At 46.7% G+C, this 21,750-nt stretch overlaps 1 protein-coding gene across 1 annotated transcript in view; it reads left to right on the top strand.

The window, feature by feature from the left end:
- LOC147678984 (tRNA (32-2'-O)-methyltransferase regulator THADA-like) overlaps positions 1 to 21,750 on the top strand; it is a 291,162-nt gene that overhangs the window by 234,704 nt on the left and 34,708 nt on the right. The window contains exons 25-27 of the mRNA XM_086942707.1: positions 9,449 to 9,653; positions 11,170 to 11,379; positions 15,803 to 16,041. Of these exons, the coding sequence (XP_086798833.1) occupies positions 9,449 to 9,653; positions 11,170 to 11,379; positions 15,803 to 16,041 (654 nt within the window). The remainder of the gene's footprint in view (positions 1 to 9,448; positions 9,654 to 11,169; positions 11,380 to 15,802; positions 16,042 to 21,750) is intronic.

The raw sequence follows: 21,750 nt of genomic DNA on the forward strand, positions 1-21,750 counted from the left end.
AGAGTGAGTGTGCAGAATGCAGAGTAGTGAGTGCAGAGTAGTGAGTGCAGAGTAGTGAGTGCAGAGTAGTGAGTGCAGAGTAGTGAGTGCAGAGTAGTGAGTGCAGAGTAGTGAGTACAGAGTGCAGAGTAGTGAGTGCAGAGTAGTGAGTGCAGAGTGAGTGCGCAGAGCAGTGAGTGCAGGTGCAGAGTGGTGTGTGCTGTTGAGTGCAGAATGCTGTGTATTGGCAATGTAAATGACAATGCCATTTATTTATGATTAAAGAAAAAAAAAATGTCATGAGAATGCCAATAGCTCTACCTTTAATGATGCCGAGACCATTGCATTGCAAATGCTTGTTACCACAGCAAGTGAAGCTTGTTTACACCAATACTTCTGAGCACCTGCAAACACTTGCCTTCACCCTTTGCTCTCCTTCTGGCTGAGTCCAGATGACCTCCACCATCAAGTTCATTATGCTGCAAATGTGCACCTGTGTTTGTAGATGTAGAAAATCCAGGACAGCAGATCGCCTTGATGACCTGAAGCTATCCTGGAATATCCTCCTGAGTATTCTCTCAACCCACCTCACATGAAGGTCCTCCCAACTGCCCATAATGCCCTTTGGATAGCCTGAAACACCCTGCTGACTTCCTGAATGTCATACCGACAGCCTTCAGAACGCTGCTAAATGACCTTGCTTCTGAGAATCAGGACCTTATTTACATGCTGGTGGTCCTGGGACCGCCGTACCGGTGGTTTGCGGTCCCACCGCTGACATCACGTTGGACCTCCCGCATGATCATGATGGTGACGGTGTGGCCGCCACTGCTACCAGGATCCTGCGGTTACATGAAAAGCAGGTAGGAATTGCGAATCCAACCTGCCTTTCCTCCAATCATTTCATGACTGGGACCCCGCCATGAAATGCTTGGTGTAAAGACATGTAAAAGGACCCAACATGGTCCCCGGACACATCTGCCCATGGGAGTGCATATGAAGTGTCTTCCCAAAAGTGCACACTTGTGCGTGCACTGAGTGGCATGCACTACATGGTGCATGCCACACTGTGCCCAGATATGCTGGAGGCGCTGTCACGGTAGCAGGGTGCTTTTTAGGGTCTCTTATGAGCCACACTTTTCGCCGCCTCACCAACGGCCCTAGATTACTGGTGTAATCTGGTGGGTGGAACAGCAAACGTCTTGGCGATCTTCCTCAGACTGACACAGCGGTGGCCCAGTGGGAAGTCCGCAAACATCTAAATCAGGTCCTTAATATCTTACTTTCAGTGCGTCTCCAAAGGCTTGCCAATACTATCCTAAAAGAAAACAGGAACTCTCGGAAGAAATGGGGGAGAGGAGTTGGCCTATCGGCTAGGGCTCTCGACCTCGAATCTGGGGAACTGGGTAGGAGTATCGGCAATGACTCTAAACATCCTGTGATTCTGGGCAAATCACTTAATCTCCCTGTGCCTAACAAAAATGAATGTGTCCTCATGTAACGCAACTGGTGCTATGTAAAGCGCTCTGATACCCAATTCCTTCAGGTCAAGTTGGCGCTATATAAAACTCTGAAGTAAAAAAAATATATATATATATGGTCTTTAGTTGAAATCCCTGTATTGAGAAACATTTCGGGAACTATCAATGTGTGGAGCAACACCCAAAGCCTTAAGGAGACCCATTTGTACGCTACGTTCTAGAGAGGATTGAAATACCTCCTATGTCACTGCCAAGATATCCTTGTTATTCCAGCACTCTCAGAAAATACCTGCTCCCTGCGTGCTTATGGCTCGGTGCTTCATTCTCTGTCACATTTAGTCATCTGTTTGAGAACCTTGTATCCACTTTTGAACATGGACGCATATGATTTTTGCTTCACTACCATTTAAGCATTTGTATGGGATAAGTAATATTTCCACATTTATTTTCAAAATCCACACTACAGTGTGACTGTTTTTACAAACCTGTATTCTATCTTACATTGCCTTTCTCCCAATAGGTACTCCAGTGTAAAGTGCTCTGACATTGATGAAATTGATCCACTCTGCTGAAAATCTCAAATCAATAAATACTGTCCTCACTGCACAATAACTCAGTCTACCCTTTTAGCCCCAGGCTTGCGTTTTACATCTCCATCCATATTCCTATACTCTTACCCAAGCCTCAGTAATCGGCCCAAATCACATTGGTCGTTTTCCCCTCCAAAACTCGGGCCGAGCTTGTCGCCATACTTAAATCTGCTACCTTATACAGTACTGCCTCTGACATCTTCACCTTCAAAATGGTCCTGCACCGGTATCAGATCATGCCTCACCCACTCTCTTCTCTTGCAACCTACCCACAACATTTTGTATCAACGTTTGTCATTCCCCTCCTTTTAGGACAGAAGTCCTCCTTGTGGCTTGAGGAATTTGTGCCACCCTTCTCCTTCCATTTTTACCCGATCTGATTTATGTTTCTGAGACTTCTAGCTACAGATTCCTCACCTTTTGAATATTCCCTAGGCGTCCGACTGGATCAGGACATTTTCAGCAATACCTCTGCGCATCGGTAGGTGGTGCCCTGTGTGTCTGCCCTGCTGCTATTATTTTCCAGAAATGATATGCGAACCCTATACAGGTGCCCCTCCCACATGCAAGATCAGTTCCTTTCTTTCTATGCCTCCAGATGCATATCGGGAGCTACCTCTTGTCTCTTTGAGACGTTTACCTCAATCACAAAATTGTTTTACGGTGTGCAAGGGACATGTCACCTCCCAAAACAACAGGTTTTAAGCCCTGTAAGGACTGTCGCCGACAAATGTCTGTGACAGATCCTGACAAAATTTGCCTGTGGTGCCTTGGGTAGAGCCACGACTATAAGGCTTGCAGTTACTATGCACCAGTTAACCCAAAGTCCATACGGGATCGCAAGGTGAAACTCTACATCGCCAAGCACTAGAAGAGACTGCAATGAGATCGGTCCAAGTCGAAAGTGTGGTCCCGTTCGAAATCTAGAGGTCACCAGAGTAGTTTCAGGGGTCAGTCCTCCTCTCAATCCAAATCTTCAGGTAAGACATAGAAGGAAGACAAGTCACCTAAGTGGGACTTGACCCCTTCCTGCCACTAACACACCCCTGAGAAGGCATAGGGGTGGCACTATACCTCTCAATCTTGTTCCCAGAGTTGTTCATCTTCTGCGCCGATCCTGCAACTTGTTCCGGCACAGCCCGTGTTTCCAAGGCCAGCAGATGGAAGAATTCCACAAGACCATGCTCCAACTCTTTGGCTCCTTACCTACTGACTCTGGCATGCCAGTGGGCCCCATTAAGTCAAGAAGTTCTCAACCTGGGTTACCTCCGGCACGTACACCCTCGACACCAACTGGACCATCCGAGCCCATACCAGGGTCGCCTCCATTTCCCCTCTTGACTCCACCTCCAGCGCCATGGTCCACGCCAGAGCCTGGCACATCGACGCTGTAAGAAAAGTTCCTAATTGACATCTAGTCAGCACCAGTTCAACCTCAATTGAAGTTTCTTCAAGCCAGGGTTGAGACTCCCATTCCTCCATTTGCTCTGCCTCCACACTGACAAATGCACACCCTGCATTCCTTGTTCAGCACTGTTTCGGATAACGATTACAATGTGGGTGATGAGATTGGCCAGCCTTATCACTAGGAAAATTGGTATGATGTCCTGCAGGAGGGTAGTGGTCTAGATACCGCCCCTGAGTCCAGTCTTGTCTCTTCTCCTGGTCCTGCCACTGAGGAAAGTGCTTCCTATGCCATAGTTATGCATGGGGAAGCCAAAATCCTTGACCTCTAGCTCCCCACCTTAGAGGTTAAGATCAATGGGCTTACAGAGGTCTTTAGCTGGAGCAGACGTACTGAGTTTATCTTACAATTCAATGAAGCCCTTACAGACACTTTGTTGGGGGTCATGGGCCAAACCTGGCTGAGGTCCACTGGTTTTTCAGGTGATATCCATCTCTCTCCCTTGTGGACCTGCTGTTTGACGGGACTCACCTGTTTAGGAACCTTTCCTTTATTTTTTTCACCGCTGCACCTTCCACTGTCCACCCAGAGACTGACGGGGAACCACCTTTCTGTTTTACAGCAGGTAGCGCAAGCCCTTTTGGCCAAAGAAGCAATTGAGAGGGTGCCTGTGCTTGAAATAGTACATGGTTGTTATTCCCACCAATTCCTGGTGCAAAAAAGGACAGTGGCCTTTGCCTATTTTAGACCTTTCCCTCTCCACTCCTTCTTCCAGAAGGACAAATTTAAAGTGCTCACCCTAGGCCAGGTCTTGTCTGTCCTTGACCTTGGGGACTGGATGGTGGTGTTGGATCTACGGAACCCCTGTTTCTATATACTCGTCCTGCAGACCCATTGGTGCTACTTTCAGTTCGTGGCAGGACACGAAAATGCCCCCCCCCCCCATTTTCTCTGACCAGTGCCCCTTGGGTGTTGGTGGTGGTGGTGGCAGCACACCTTCAGTGGGCATGAGTCCCAGTCCTCTACCTCAGCGACTGGCTGTTGAAAGCAGGCTTGCCCCAGGCAGTCGTCAACCACCTTCAGACAATGGCGAACCACCGGTCATCTTTGGGGTTCACTATCAACATACTGAATTCACACCCCACTCCACTCAGACGCTCCACTTTATTGGAGCTATTTTGGGCATTATTTGGTTTTGTGCCTTTCCCCCAGAAAGGAGAGACCAAGATATTAAAGCTGTGATCCAGATCTTTCAGGCTCTACTGGATTTCAGTGAGGTCGGCTCTGAGCCTGCTGGGTCTGATGGCCTCCTGCATTCTGCTGGTCAAACACGCCAGGTGGCATATGCGGGCTCTGCAGTGGAATCTGAATTCTCAGAGGGCTGAACATCGAGGGGACCTCTTCAACCACATCCAAAGGAGACTGCAACAGAGCTGTAATGGTGGTTGCTAGACCGCGATTGGGTCAGCGACGGACCCCTCGCTGTACCCTGCCCAGAGCTGATAGTGGTGACCAATGCGTCAACTTCTGATCTGGGGCGGCCACCTGGGAGAGAAAGAGATCCGACATCTCTGATGGATTCCTGGCTCTGTACAAACCTTCTGAAGTTGTGGGCCATCCACTTGGCATTGAAAACCTTCCTTCAACCTAATTAGGAGAGGCTGGCACAGGTGCTCACAGACAACACCACCACCATGTGGTATTGCAACTAACCGGTTGGAGTGGAGTCCTGGGCCCTCTGCCAAGAGGCACTAGGCCTCTGGAAATTGCTGGATCATCATGGAATTTTCCTGGTGGTGAGCCAGCATGCAGATCTTTTAATGCCAGGACAGAGGAACTCAGACATCGAAGTCTGGTGGATCATCAGTGGCAATTTCTCAAAGGAATGGCGCTGATTGTTTTGGCACATGGGGAGGACCTTTTCTTGATCTATTCGCCACCATAGAGAATGTGCAAAGTCAGCGGTTCTGTGCACTGGAGTTTCCAAAGCATCTCTCGTATGGAGACGTGTTCTACATAGGTTGGAACTCTGGACTCCTGTATGCTTTTCTGCCAATACCTCTTCCATTCCAAGTTCTAAAGTAGATCAGGAGCGACCAGGGCCAAGTCATCCTCATGGCCTCAGATTAGGCTCAGAGAATATGGTATCTAGAACTCCTGGGTGTGAGCATCTGTCCTCAGATCAGGCTGCCGTTCCAGAGAACCTGCTGTTAAGCAAAGGGGCCGGCCTGGTTTCTGCAGCTGGGCCTTCGCGCTCTCCAGCTTCATGCTTGGATACTGAGTGGTGACAGCTGACCACCTTTAACCTTCCTTAGGAGGTGGTTGATGTCTTCTTCTAAGTCGGGCGTGCCTCACAAAAACTGTATACAGCCATCGTTGGGACAGTTTGTGGGTTGATGCAGTGCATGGCAGTTTGACCACCTGCAGGCTAAGTTATCTGGACGTGATGTTGTTTGTTTTGTACCTCGCCCAGGAAGGCGTTGTTATGAGCACAGTTAAAGGGGAACCAGCCCTCATTATTTAAATCACCAGTTGTGATAGGTTTTTAAAGGTCTGCAACACCTGTTTCTCCCTCTCCTTTTGTCATGTCCCAGTGGGACCTAAACTTGGTCCTTTCTTATTTGATGTGCACCCCTTTGAGCTGCTTTACGGCTCTCCTTTGTGGCTTCACATCCTTAAGACGGTGTTTCTCATCACCATCACCGCACATAGGTGCGGCGTGTGAGTAAGATTTAGGCTCTGTATTTTTTTAACATTTTTTATTCTTTTTATTGACCATAAACAACATGCTTCCATAGAGATCGTACAATATACTCAGCAGTGGAGCAGCACATACAGAATACATCATCATTCACGACGTATAGTAACCCAAAATCTTGACTTGCCAACGTGACCATGGATGACCTGAGACCATTTGCACCCTGATGAAAGGCTCCCTTCAAGCACCTGAAAAATCTCCCCTGTAGGCCACCCAAGCTCCCCAGATCTTTTCCCATTTTCGTGGGCACCCTCTACTTTGGTACACAGTTTGTTCTAGGCTCTGTGTTAATCCGCTGTACACCACCTTCTTCCCAGCCAAACTGGTTCTACGGATTGCTGTATCCTTCTTGCTGGATGTTGTGACGCCATTCCATGCCGTCAAACCATCACCCTCCTTCCATTCCATGCTCCAATGCGGTTGACAGAGTCCATCACTTGGACCACAAAAGAGTCCTGATATGTTACATTGATCCTACCAGAGAACACCAGGCGGACAATCTGCTCTTTAAGGAGTGCGCTGGAATGAAAAAAGGCTAAAACATATAGGAAAGCACCACCTACTGCTGTATCGTGCTCTACATCAAAATCAGCTAAGCATTGGCTAAAAAGCAGCCTTCAGAAGGAATGCACGCTAATTCAACCAGGGCCACAGCTGCTACCACTGCATTGGCATGCAGAGTTTCTGTCTTGGACATCAACCAGGCAGCAATGTGGGCATCAGTCCATATGTTCACAAAGCACTGCCGTCCGGACAGCCAGGTGCTCTGAGATGAGCATTGCGTCCATTCAACCCTGCAGGACCTTTCAGTTTGAACCCATCACAGACCCACCTCCTAATAGTACTGCTCTGGTATCTATTCTAAAGGTGAGGAATCTGCCGTTCCATCAGAAGAACAGGTTACTTGGGTAACTCTGTTTCCCATAGAGACTCTATCTAACAGCAGAATCGTCATTAGCCCACCCATCATCAGCATTCTGTAAACTGGACTCTTTCACTAATAAGGTCCCAAGTCTAGGAATCTGCACACTGGTCAAAGTCAATTTGTTATGCTCAGACAGACTCAAAATCAATTGATGTCAGCGTGCAGGTGTGGCGCCAACATGGGGAATGCATGTTATTTCTGGAGCTGAATGGCATCAGTGCTGAACTGCATGGCTGGACCTCTCGGCACGCAGAGGAGCTACTGCTCGAAAATGTACCGATCCAGTCTGATGCATGAGGAACATTCAAAGGGCGAGGAATCTGCGATTAGATAGTCTCTACGAGAGGTAAGTTACTTGTTTTTTACTGCCATCAACAGGTTCTGTTGACATGAAAAGCCATGGAACTGAAGACTGAGTGATCGCTAGATGTCAACAGAACCCCAAGATGGCATTATCTGTGCCTATTTCCTGTTACCTGTGTTTTAAGAATGACTGGAATTGAAATACTCAATTGGACGGTTTGGTTGTAGGGAAGAGAAAATATTTAATTATGTACTTTCCAAGGAACAGTTTTTAGAAAACCTGTTTTGTTCTGTTATAAAACTCATTCTGTCTCTAGAAGACAACATTTTTAAATGGATTCCTGCAAGGTTGATCTGATTGCAGTTAGAATGTTCAGGTTTTCAGTATTTTTGAAGATAGTTCTGAATAAAGAAATAGCAGTTGTCAGTCTTAGGCGAATAGTTTCTGAAGCATGGAAGTTTTCTAAATACACTGCCATGTTTGGTGACTTAGTTAGCTGGGAACAAAGAAATCAGATTTAGAGATTAGAACTCCCATTGAATGCATTTCTCAGACATAATTAAAAAATAATAATAAATAGAACTCATTCAGCTGTTTGCTATTTGTCATTTCTTTGTTCTCTGTCACACCACAAGTAGGTTAGCAGATGTTGTGACAGCACTCTCATTCCACATTGACATGCCTGTGCAGCTTTCAAGTGTGCACTTGTTAGTCAGTGATTTAAACAATAAAGGTTCCCTGTTCGAGGGATACTAGGCCCAGGAGAAGAAGAGGTTGATACCCAGGCAGTGTCTCCGCTTAGATCTTAAGCAGCAACCTTGTTCTGAGTGATGATTTATCTATAGTTCCCACAAGCTCAAAAGAGTAATAAGAGGGGTCAGACCCCCTTGTCTTTGGGATTCTGACTTTATGGAGTGTGGCGGTGGCCCCGTTCAAGGAGCAGTGCTTCTCAGGATGCTGAAGGGGGCAGCTTGGGGTGGCATGGGTTTGGCTTCCATGATGTAGGCCCTCCCTCTAGGCTTCCTCCTCTAGTAGAGCCCCTGGGCTCTTGGCTTGATGAGGACTGTATTAGATGAAGTCATTTATTGGATTCAGGGGTACGTCTAGAACTCCTTGGAGTACACCGTTTGTTCTAGGCTCTGGCGCTGACGCATACCTGTTTTGCTCTAGGATTTGAGCAGTTCACGCTGCTAGCGGAGAGTGAGTGAGAGTTGTGTGTCTGAAACTGTAACAGGGATTCCCATAATAGCCAGCATAGGGGCACCTTCAAGAGTGATCGGAAGGTTACGCAGTCGATTGAATGAGTAGATGATAGAGTTCATGTGATTGTGGAGGTAGAAGGGAGGGTTGAAGTAGGGAAGAGTGCCTGTGGGAGGGAGCAAATGAGAATTTCAAGGTAAAAGGCACCACTCCTGCATTGTCCCCAACTAACTGAGTCTGAAGACACATGTGCTGTCCTGTGTGTGCGCCTCTTTGAAGCCTGAGGTCTTCAAAGAGGCACACATGGCCTAAATCAGTAGTGTTGGCAAGTATGCGTTAGTGGGAAGATTCCCATTACAAGATGGCTGCCACATCAAGATGGCCACCACATGAAGATGGCCACCACATGCTTGGACCCAGAAGGCGCTCCATCTTTATTGTCCTCTTCTGTTTGTTTGTCAAAAAGCCTTTCACACTGTTTCACTTCCAGGCTTTCATAGAAATATGCATTATGAGGACTGTTCTCCACTGTAGCAGTTAACATTTTCTTATCCCTTCTGCACATCTTTAAAAAAAAAATCACTTTTGTTCATAGAGCCTTTTCTGGTGGTACCTTGTGAGAATTTTTGCTACAATTTAGACGCTTGAGTGAAAAATGTCATTAATATTGTTTGAGTGTGAGTGTCATTGCAGATATATGTAGATATGCAGAAACTTTTAGTTCTCTCCAGCTCTCTTGTTTCTGATGCATACTTTGAGGGTTGTGGCAATTTCAGCTCTGACCTTTTGCCGTGCTTCGTTTCCAGCCTGCCAGCGGACACCATGCTCTCATTGGCTCACGGACTGGAGAGCTGCTTCTGGTTGCTCACACCGGCCCAACGATGCCCTCTGATTCGCTCAGCCTACCTCTGTGTCATCTCGCTGCTCGGGAGCATCTTCTCACCAGCTTTCAGACAGAGGGTCGAAGAGTCTCTAAGTGCTGAGCTGAGCCGCTGTCCCTTGGAACTCCAGGTGAGGTGCATCACCACCATGCTGCTCTGTGAAGTGTAGTTATGTTGTATGTCCTTTATAGACTGCACACATTATATTTCAAAGCCCTCTTGCTGCTAGTTGTAGCAAACAGCTCCACCCAACAGGATTTTGATTTAGAGACTCGTCTCTCGCTTGACAAGTACCCAATGAACCCACTTGGACAGTGCAAAAACCATGTTTGAGGACCCCATGAATTGCCTAGATTCAACATTAACCCCTTGCATGCTCATGACGGAACCATTCCGTCACGAGCCACGGAGGTGCTGTGCTGGTGACGGAATGGTTCCGTCATGGCCCGGCCGTCGCGCCTGCGCGGCGCTGATTCTGCGCCTGCGCTGATCATTCTATTAGGCGGGCGGGCCGTATCGGAACCATTCCGTCACAAGCACAGCGCCACTGCGGCTCGTGACAGAGTGGTTCTGTCACGAGCATGGCGGGGCTGCGTGGCCCCACTCCCCCCCCGCCTAGCGCTGCGGCAGAATTACCGCCGCAGCCAAGGGGTTAAACAGGAACACAGTTGTAGGGTTGTCTGCACTTGCGCAGGTAAAGCTAGACCGCTGCTTACAATGTTGAGACCTCGTCGCCATGGATGTCAATTCACTAAAATGCCTGGGGTAGCGGAAGTGACATCACACGCCCTTTGACCTCCACGTTCCCACACTTACACATACACACTAATTCACACACATACATAAGCACACTCTCAGCCACAAGCACGCACACAACATACATTTAAAAGTATTTATTACTTACCTCACCTGCCATGGAAGGACATATTCCAGCTCATTGTACTCTATTCACTATTAGTGAATAAAATATTTTATTTATTCACTATTGGTGTAATTTTTTTTTTTTTTTTTACTATTACATAAAATAAAGAGAGTGGAGCCCCAGCTGCCCCTATGTTTTTGGCACTGAGTTTGCCACCTCTGAGGCCAGGGGGTGCATATGCAGTGCCAGGGCTCGCAAGCACAAGCCAGGGCTCGCAGCTGTGACCCCTGGCGACACCTAAATGACATACATGCACGTCACATTGTTAGAGATGTTAAAAAAGTGCCTCTCCTTCATTGTAATTTGAACACCTTTGCAAAGAGCAGTGTGCAAACTCCTCCGGAGATGGTTTTGTGCACTCCTTCCTCTCATGAACACCTCCCCCACCCTTCTAGTCATAATGTTTAAATCTGGCATGATATAGGAATAATTAGCTTCGCGCCTCAGCACTGAATTCTGCTTTTGTCGATTAGCTGGGTCACGTAAGACATTGCAGTCGAGGTTCTGGCCCAGCCTGACATTTCATTGGCTTTTCACCAGTCCTTGCTACACTCCAGAACCATTTGCTTGTCTGTAAATGCCATTATTTATTGACAGACCAGTCTGTTTCTGTCCCTTCAATACCCATATGATGTTTGACTTTGTATCTTTCAGTAATGAACAAGTCCCACAAAGTTTCCACCACATATATTTTACCAGTGCCCTTTTCTTTCCTGTTGTCCAGGTGGGACATAGCGCATTCCGCCAGGTGTGTGCCCGCTACCTCTGCACAGCGGCAGCAGCCTCTGGTGACACCGCGAGACATGACCTGGTGTGCCGGCTGATACGAGAGAGCGAGCCAGATGTGCAGGTGTCTGTCCTGTCCTGGGTGACCGAGCAACAGGGCAGGAGCATGGATGAGGCCCTGGTGGGGACTCTGAGCAAAACACTGCAGGTGAGGCCAGCTTGCATCGTTTGAGTTGGGTGACGTCACAGTAGTACTTACCTCTGCATGGAGTCTGTCTTCTCTGAGTAGTTGTTGGCCCCTTTGGAGTGAATGTGCCTTCTAGCACACAGCTGTGCCAGTGTAGTCCAACTGCACAATGTGGCAGGAGGGGCCATCTTGCATCGTTTGAGGTGGGAGAGATGTCACAGTAGTACTAACCTCTGCATAGAGTCTGTCTTCCATAGGTAGGTGTTAGCCCCTTTGAGTGAATATGTCTTCCCCGGTGTAGTCCACTCCACAAAATTGCAGGAGGGGGGTGGGAACTGCAGTCAGTCTGCAATGGTGTTTGGAACCAAATCCCTTACAAAGGACAGAGCAGTGCCACTCTTATGGATTTGGGGTATTTGAGCTGCAGGACACTGGTTTCACAAGGAAATAGATATTCACGATAAATCTAAATAAGAAGCATAGCATACCTCCTCTGTAGCCATGCCTCGGGGGGACAGCTGCTTACTGGTACATTCACTTTGAGCAGGCAAAAAATAAAAGCATAGATAGTGGAGGAAAAGCGAAATTAAAAAGGAAAGAATTGTAATGTTGCACAAGGATGAATACGCATTGGCAGTCCCAATCGGTTTGACTTATAAATGAAAGTGTCTTTTCGGTAATTCATGGGTTTAGGCACTCGATAGGCGGTCATACATGCACTCTGTCGCTCGTCATGTATCCATTTTTGAGTCTCTGGACTAGTTCTTGCATTCACCCATTTACAACCATAATAAAGCATGCACATAAATGAAAAAATTTTTGCGACACAAACTAAAAGCATTTAAGTAGAAGAAAGAAAATATGCTTCCATTTGAACTTGGCGGGCATATGCTTGCCTATAAGTATACTTAAATAAAATTAAACATAGCAGTGGATGTCAATCTCACAATGGTATTGTACAAAGTGTATCTTTGTTTTAAAGTTCCAACATGGCTGCCACAATTGGAACCAACGTGTCGGCCATCTTGAAATAATTAATGAAGGATCCAGTACTGACAATATCTTTTAATGATTGTCATCTGCTTTAGAGGCAGTCGCCACATGGGATCCAACTAACTGCAGATGAAAAGGGTAACAAGCAGGAGGTTCATTGCCACTGTCTGAGATGCTGTAGTATATTGCTAAAATTGAAAATAAAACAAGAGCATGGAAAGAAAAGAAGGGGACTAATGAAAGGAGAAAATCGAAACCATAACAATCCGTCCCACCAGCCAAGCTCTAAAGTGAACTCTTTTTCTGCGGATGTGTACATGTGATCAGAAAACTGGCGTCACTAACAGAGCAAAAGAGCCAATGGCTGAAATGTACTCACCCATTGGCCCGTGCTGTGGAAGCAGATTGTAAATGCTACTCATACAAACCAATGCAAGCAGAGGGCTGACCCAAAGCCCCTCTACATACAGACATACATGCATATATATATATATATATATATATATATATATATATATATATATATATATATATATATATATATATACACATATATATATGTGTGTGTCAAGACCCTTGCATACAACTAAGCCTGAAAAGATGTTTGCGCAACGCTAACAATCTATCCTTAAAAGAACAATTACCTTTATACCTGCTTTTCCAACAAGTATGTCACGCCTCCTGGCTTTGTCATAACTTTTCATAATAACAAGATTAAACCTACAAAATCTAACATAATCATTTCTGTGGGCTGAGAAAACCTCGCAAATCTCCTACAAATATTGATGCTACCAAGGCACGAGGGGGCCAATCTTTTGGAATGTAACTGAGCATCCCACCTATGATACGTTTGAGTGGACGGCCCGGGAAAGCTAAAAACACTGGCTACACATATACTGGGCAGTTGGATGGTGCTCGATATCTGGGATCAAGTAGCGGTCATACAGGGACTAACGACCTTCCCGTCCCCCAACACACCTACTGTCAAGAACCCTGACTTCCTTCCAGCCCTGCACCCTGCTACTTTCACATGGTGGGAGAAGGGAGAATTCTGACTCGCAAGTTAACTTTTCAGTAGCAAATTAGTGAAATAGTTTGAGCACTGCAAGCAGGAATATCATATCCTGGAGATGTTGCGTCTCCCATACTACCAGCTCCACCACGGGGTCCTCCACCGGCTAAGCTAGATGGCGACCAATAGGCAACGGACTCCCTTCAAGACACTGGTACAAGCAGTCCAGGCACTAAAGGGCTAACATACAAAGCCTTCTGCTCCTTCAAGACTCTAAACCTGTACCCTACAAACTATCAGATTAGATGGGAAATGGAACTGGGGAAGGACATATCCACTAAAGACTAGGAACACATGTGGGCGACCGTACCAGTGTCCTCCAAAGGAAGTCGGCATACAAGGTGATGACCTGATAGCACCTCACCTCCACCAGGCTCCAGGGCATGTATCCCACAGCCTCCAACCTCTGCTGGCGATGTAACAAAGAGATTGACACTTTCAATCACATGTTGTCGTAGAGCGCGCTCATCCAAACGTTCTGGAAAGAAATCGTAGGCCATATCAAAGCTACCTTAGAATATCCTATGCCAGCTGACCCTGCCTCAGTACTACTGGGGATTCACCCGACCTAGATGACTGGGATCACAGGGTCGGATTGGACACTTGCACAACACTTGCTGATGTTCTCACGAAGTTCTTATGTGAGTCTACCTGCAGTAGACAGGGACTGATGGGGAAAGCGGCCTGTCAATTCCTGGACCTTTTTCCTCTTGTTTCCTCCGGCATACCTGATTTTAAAAGATGTATATGCGTTGCATTATAGTAAAAATTAATAAAGATCTGTTTTAAAAAAAAGAAATCTGACTTAATTTTTTCCAGTGGCCCAATATGGCTAATTGCCGTTTACCATTAACTCCTTACCATAACCAAGACATACCTACTGAACTGTGCATGAATTTGCAACCATCAGGTGCACAGTTATAAAATTACAAATATGTACCAAATAACAGTTGGTAAACAATAAAAAAAAAACTCTGTTGAAAAGGGGCCAACAAGGGTTATGAGAGTGAAATTCTTCTATCTCCAAGGTGTCACCATGGGGGGACCAACACAGAAAACCCTGCCTACTATGCTACTCTGGGAGATTTCATGTTACAAAATACCTGTGTACAGCCGGTAGTACAGTGTAATAACAAACCACTGTTAAAGGCCTTGGCTTTAACAAATGCTTTCACAATAAGTAGCCGGGCCAACTGTTCTCCTAATCATTTGTCATACTACACAGATCAGACCTGTGGCATCTAACATAACTTTTCAGAGTGTACCAGTCAGGCCGATAGCCTTTATTGTTGGTTTGTTACCATAACCAACTCTGCCTACTGTGTTGAATGCAAGCTTTACTACAAGCTAACCATCATGTATACAGTTACTGCAAATATACGCAGTATTACAGCTGGCAATGCTAAGAGGGCTTAAGGATCACCACAGTGTAAATCTTCATCCCCACAGTTCATTAGTGGAGGTAATCAATGCCAAACGCCTTGCCTACGACAGTAATCTCTGAGATTCTATGTAAATCAATACCTCTGTGCAGGCTTTAATACAGAGCAGTAACAACTCTCCATCCAATGTCTACTGATTTTAACGCATGCTTTTCACAATAAATCAGTCAAGCCCGCTGCCTCTAATGTAACTTTTCATAATAATCAGATCAGGCCTATAGCCTTTATTATTGGCATGCACTCTTTTTCAGTGGAAGCACACAACGTCTGTCTAATCAAATGCTGTACTGAAGAACAACTTAGCTGGGGCCTAAGCAATACTTCTGAAACTCTTTGATCACATAAGGCCTGGATAGAACTGTACTATCAAGTCAGACCTAAATAAACAATTTTCAGATTGCATTCGTGAAATCGGGAGGTATTTCAAATTGAGAGGAAAGTGGGAGATGGGGGGGTCAGAGAAGCACAAAGTGAGATAGACCAACACTGAGCTGGAGTACAGAGAAGCACACAAGAGAGACAGTTGGAAATTGTACTCTTGTAGAGTACTTAACTAAAAAGAAAAAGTAGCACCCAAAAAAACAGCAGTGTAAGGACACAGTTATATGTCCCTGCTCCAGGGGAGGGAACAATTCACTACGGGGAAGTTAAGCTACCCAAGCCATCAAATAATATGCAAGCAGATGAGTGACAATGAGGCCACCAGTGGGAAACAGTGGTCAGGTTCTGAGTCCCCTGTAAGCGGACAAAGTGTCTTGGGCTGTCTTAGGGAAGACCTGAAAAGTGTCATAGTGGTAATGGAAGGGAATATAAATAAACATTTTCAGCCTTGAGTTCCTCTTTAAGATAGACAATAATGAGTGTTGATGATGCACCTGTGAACACTACTCCCAATCTGCAGCTTAACCTCCATTTTTTCCTTTCATCTTACGTACAGAAAGATCTAGCCCATGTTTTGCTACAAGAAAGAGGATCTGAGTTCTTGAAGTGCTTTCTCCAGGCCTTCATATACCTGCATCAGCAGTCGTGTCCTCAGGAGCGAGGCTCCAGCCATGAACCCCACCATGAAGTCCTTGAGTGTGCAAACCTCCTTTTGTCAATGGTGGAAGAGGGAGAAGCCGGGCCAGAACTCTTGGGTCATGAGCTGTGCGTGGTCAGCCTTCTGCTTGTTCAGGGGTAGGTATGGCGATGACCACCATTAATATACATCTTACATTGTCTGACTCATTTGTTAGTTTCATCTCACTCGCACTCCTTCTCAGTCTCATTGACTTACTCTCTTGCTCTCTAGATTGCTGTCACTCATTCTCCTTCGCTGTTGTGTTCACTTTTTCATTCTTAATCTCATTCTTGCCCTCTTTCACGCTGTCTCTCCTTTTCCATCCTCTCCTACCTTCCCTTTTTTCCTTCTTGCTCCATTCCTTTGTCTGGCTGAGGTTTGTTGATAGCCCTTAACATTTGCACACTTTGGTCTAGAATATTGCATACACTACACATCAAAATCATTACGATGCAAATGTTCTCCATGCTTTGCATACTCCTGCTATCTAGTGTTGGGTCCGAATGTGTGCAAGTTGTTTTGCTTCAAAGAAGTCTTTCAAGTCACAAGGTAAAGAGACTCCTCCGGTTGGTGATAATACGGACGGGCGCCGACTCCATTGTTAAATTGTTTTCTTTCCGCCGTCAAGTTCGGACGTGTATTATTGTGCTCCAGTTCGAGACCGTTTCAGGCTACTTTTGGTTCATAATTTATCCCTACTATCGTCTGTATTGCTGTGGAATGCATTTCCCATTCTGGCATGTCGTGATCTGGAAAACTATCACCCGTCGGATCAATGAGCTCTGACCATGACCTTCAGGCCTCGCTCTTCCGGGCCTATCTTATATCTCTTTGACTTCATCGTAGAATGCCCTGCTAATGGAACACACACCATTCCATTTCTGCCCGAGGTGCCATGTTAAGTTCCTGCAGAACGACCTCCATCAGGTCTGCAACCTGTGCTTGTCTCGCTATCCCAGGGAAGAACACTGTGAGGCCTGCCAATCAAAGAAAAACTTGCGGGCCGAAGGGCACGTTGCTGCGAGATTCTGCATCCGGAGGTTGACAAAACGCCCGACATCTTCGTTCTACAGTATGTCCAGGAGGAAGAACTCAATCAGGCTTCTAAGACCAAGGAAGAGATGTTTTCCATAGAAGACTCCGGCTCCGATGTAGAAATCGCCCTCCACTTGCAGGAACTTCAATCGGATCGACTTACTGTGATGACTAATGTAACCGTCCTGCTACCCAAAATCATTTGGTTGCGGCCAAACATAAGGCTCCAGGCCACCACTGCCAGCAGGCCATGGTCGGCCCCGAACTCCTGCTCCGGATGCCCAGCCCTCAGGCTCGACACCGAAAGCACCAAAGCCATCCGCTTCCACACCGAGCTAACCCTCTTCCTCTTCAGATCCGACCACTTTGGCACCATGCACTTCAGTACTGAAACCACTTTCGGCACTGAAAACGTTTAAGCCGACATCAATATCAGTGCCCGTACTCCAGTGAAACCAATCCTTCAGACGATGCAGGAAAGGCTCGATCCACGCCAGAAACAATTGCATCTACAGCTTCTGACTGGCCATATTTTAACCAACACTGTGGTGTTGGCGCCACCTCATCAAAGTGCTAGCTTTCCCCTGGAGAAGCCATAGACTTAATATTACCTATAAAAAAGAGGAAAACAGACAAGGTTATTAGTCCCTTGCACCCTCCTCCATCAACTTCACCCCCACCACTACCTCCTTCTCCTCCCTTCATTCCACCACCTACATCCTCTCCACCTCATTCTCAGAGCAATCCCCTAGATATTACTCTGCAGCACAGAGAACCCCACATTCCTTCACAGGTGGGCTTGCGGGGTGATGATTCGTATGATGCACCACAATCCCAGGATCCATGGCCTGACTATGCCATTGACCCTTAAGGGGACACAGATATCGTACCATGTCAAATCCTCGACTCCTGATAAAACCACCTCATATTAAGAGCTCATCATCAGAGCTGCAGTGTACCCCCAGGGTCCCCTCCATGAAGAACATACAGAGTAGGATGTCCTATTTGAAATACTATTCAGCACACATAGGGCTACCCAGTCCCTCCCAATGTTAAAAGGAATGATACGTCACACTGATGACATCTTCAAAGACTTGCGAGAGCTTGCATTATTACTCCTAGGGCCGACAAAAAAATACAAGGCTGCACCCTCAGACCCTATTTACATCCGAGGGCAACTTCCCCTTGATTTTTTTGGTTGTGCCCAATGCTCTTAAATGAGCTAATTCACAAGCAATAGCTGACGCTCAGCCTCCTGTTAAGAAGCCTAAGCTCATTTATGCTTCCAGGAAGCGAGTAGCAGTGCAATCCGTCAATCACTGCTGGCTTGCAGATACACCAGGCTTTTTAGCCAGACATGATCGTGCCCACTGGAACTCCTTCAGTACTTCACAGAGGAGCTTAGGAAAAAGGCACGGGAACGTGTTGCGGAGGGCAAACTAATTTCTAATAGTTCCATTAGGTGTGCCGTAGATTCCGCAGATACAGCTGCCAGGGGATTAATACCATGTATTGCTACGTAGACATTCTTAGCTGCATACCTCTCATTCCAAAAGCAAACACTCTTAAATGTCCTCTTGGATAAAGAACGCCTGTTTTGCCCACAAGTGGACCCAGCATTAGAAAAGATGAAGAAGGATACAGAGGTTGCTTTGTCGATGGGTACACGCCAAACACCCACTCTGTCTGGTTCCTTTTGCTGCTCCTGGTACAGGGCAGGTTCCAAAGCAACATCTTGTAATGCCTCTTCTTCCTCATTTTGTCCACAAAGTCAAAGCTCTCTTTCACAAGGCTATTACATGGGCACTTACAGGAGTCACAACTCCCAAGGACGTGGCAGAGGTGCCGCCTCATGGGGTGCCGCACCCATCTTAAAGCAGTGACTCTTCTTCTCGATCATTTAACATCTGTCTGGGTCCATTACAACAGTTTATCTCCACCTGGCGATCCATAACATCGGATCAGTTGATGTTGGACAATGTCAACTATGATTATTGTCTGGAGCTCATTACCACACCACCAACAATTCCACCTCACACTCACAAACTCTCTCTAGAAAATCAAGCACTGCTCTAAAAGGAAGTTCAAGCTCTCTTGCTCAAAGTAGCTATATAACCCATCCCTTTTCAACATCAGGGGTCAGGGGTATGCTCCCTGTACTTTCTCAATCCCAAAGAGGACGGCTCACAATGGCCCATTTTAGATCTGAGGCCTAAATCATTACATCCTGTCAGAGCATTTGCATATGGTCACCCTTCAAGATGTTATCCCATTTCTCCAGCAAGGCGATTTTATTTAGGCACTAGACTTAAAGGATGCCTACTTTCACATCCCAATCCATCCAGCACACCGCAAATACCTCAGGTTTGTCATACCTGGCAAACATTATCGGTTCCAAGTCCTACAGACTACTGCACCCTGCGTGTTCACTAAATTCTTAGCAGCGGTAGCAACACATCTAAACAGACAAAACAGCCATGTTTTCCCATATCTGGACGACTGGCTTATCAAAGCTAGTACCATTCCTCTATGCCACCAATACACTCGGGTCACCATAGACCTGCTCCATCAACTAGGGTTCACCATCAACGTACAAAAATCCCATCTTCGTATCTGGGGGCTATTCTCAACACACAGATGGGATTAGCCTGTCCCAATGCAGCAAGGATTCACCATTTTCAAACCCTGCTACCATAATTTTACGCCAATCAACAGCTAACAGTCAGAACATTTATGTATCTGTTTGGCAGGATGGCCTCACACATTGCCATCGTGCCACATGCACAACTGCACATGTGTCCGCTGAAAGAATGTCTAGCACAACAGTGGTCAGTCCCAGTCACTGGGTCAGTTGGAGAATCTAGTACTGAAGGACAGAAGCATTTTTCACTCTCTGCGGTGGAGGAACCTTTCTTCAAACTAAACCGGGATTGAGAGGTCCTTCGCACCAACCCAAAATTCCTTCCCCAAAATTCCTTCAAAAGGTGGTTTGTCCTTTCCACCCTAACCAATCAGTTGAGTTACCTGTTTTCTTTCCTCAACCAGACTCAGTTGCGGAAAGAGCTCTTCATACACTGAATGTTAAGAGAGCTCTAATGTATTACATTGACGAACCACCTTTTTCCGTAGAACCAAACAATCCTTTGTTGCTTTTTCACTCCCTCACAAAGCAAATCTCATCTCTAAATCAGGGATTTCTAGATGGATAATGTATTCAAACATGTTTTGTTAAAACTAAAAGGACTTTACCTACACCGCCTAGAGCACACTGTACTTGTAAAATAGGAGTGTCCATGGCTTTCCTAGGAAATATTCCAATAGCTGACATTCGTAAGGCAGCTACATGGTCAACACCAAACACTTTCACAAAACACTATTGTGTGGATGTTCTGGCACGCCAACAAGCTAATGTAGTGCAGTGCTGCTTCACTTTTCCAAACAACTGCTACACTCCCAAGCTAGCCACAGCTTTTGGGTTTAAAGCATTTTTATTAAGACAAAAGAACACGGGGAAAGGGGGTAGGGGTTAGGGTCACATACAGTACAAAAAAGAAAGAATCATAATGTCAGGAGTGCGATCGTGGAACAGTTCTCTAAACAAGAGGAGAAGCAGCAGCAAGCGAAAAATGAAATACAAGCCATATCTTCACTCTGCGTATATCCAGCACCCCAAGTCTGATCAGAGAAGACAATGAAATTGGCACAAAAGAGCCCAGCCCACCCCCCCTAGAACCCCCTCCCCAAAAAATTAAAAAAACAACAACACCCCAACTCCCCCCAACACCACCGTCCAATGAGCCACTATCAATATTACCTGCCCCCCAGCCGCATCCCCCCCCTCCAGAAACCAGCCCCCCACTCTACCTAGTCTGCCGGAATCACCGGCGGTGTCAGCCTCAGAAGCCTGAGGTATCTCGGGCAGGTGAGCTCCCTAAATTCGGTAGTTAACAGCGCCCGGAAGGGTTGCCACAGCTCATCAAATTAATCTATCTCCCCCGCCACCGTAAGCGACAGTTTTTCCATTCCCAACACATGCCAGAGTCTGTGTAGCCAACCCGTGATGGAGGGGATTGTGGTAGTGCGCCAGTGGATGAGGATATTCTGAACCGCAGACCCCAGCGCGATCGCAATTTGCCTGCCCCTGCGGGACTTCAGTGGGTACATTAGGCCATTAGGGAGGCCCAGCAATACATACACCGGGAAGCGCGGCAGCTCAATTTCAAAGTGCTCATCCACCTCATCGAGAACTTCCTTCCAATAGGCGGCCAGCAAGGGACAATCCCAGAGAATATGTGAGAGGGTCCCCACCTGCCCGCAACCTCTCCAGCACCCCTTATCAATGTGCCTATTCATCTCATTCAGTCTCTCTGGAGTGTAGTACCAGTACGTGGACACCTTGGTAAATGTCTCAGTGAGACCAGTATGGTACGCAGAGTGTCGTGCCCGGTGTGCAATCTGGTCCCACTCTTTGTGGCTAAGCGTCCTGCCCAGTTCCCTGTGCCATCGTTCCCTCCCCGGGTTATAATAGTGAAACGGAGGAGGCTGTAAGTGCTTATAAAGGTCAATAATCAATTTAGCATCAGACGTACGGGTCACCAGCCACCGCTCATACTGTGTTATTTGACGGTCAGCGGCGTCTCGCACCTGAGGCTGGAGGGCCCAGTGTCGGACCTGCATGTAACGTAGTCTGTCCAACTCCGACAGGCCGAACTCCTGCTGAAGCTGCCGAAAGGGAACCACTCCCTCCGGCCCATAGATCTGAAAGAGCGCTCGGCAGCCCGAAGTCCTCC

This window comes from Lissotriton vulgaris, chromosome 11 (genome assembly GCF_964263255.1).
Source record: "Lissotriton vulgaris chromosome 11, aLisVul1.2, whole genome shotgun sequence".
NCBI lineage: Eukaryota > Metazoa > Chordata > Amphibia > Caudata > Salamandridae > Lissotriton > Lissotriton vulgaris.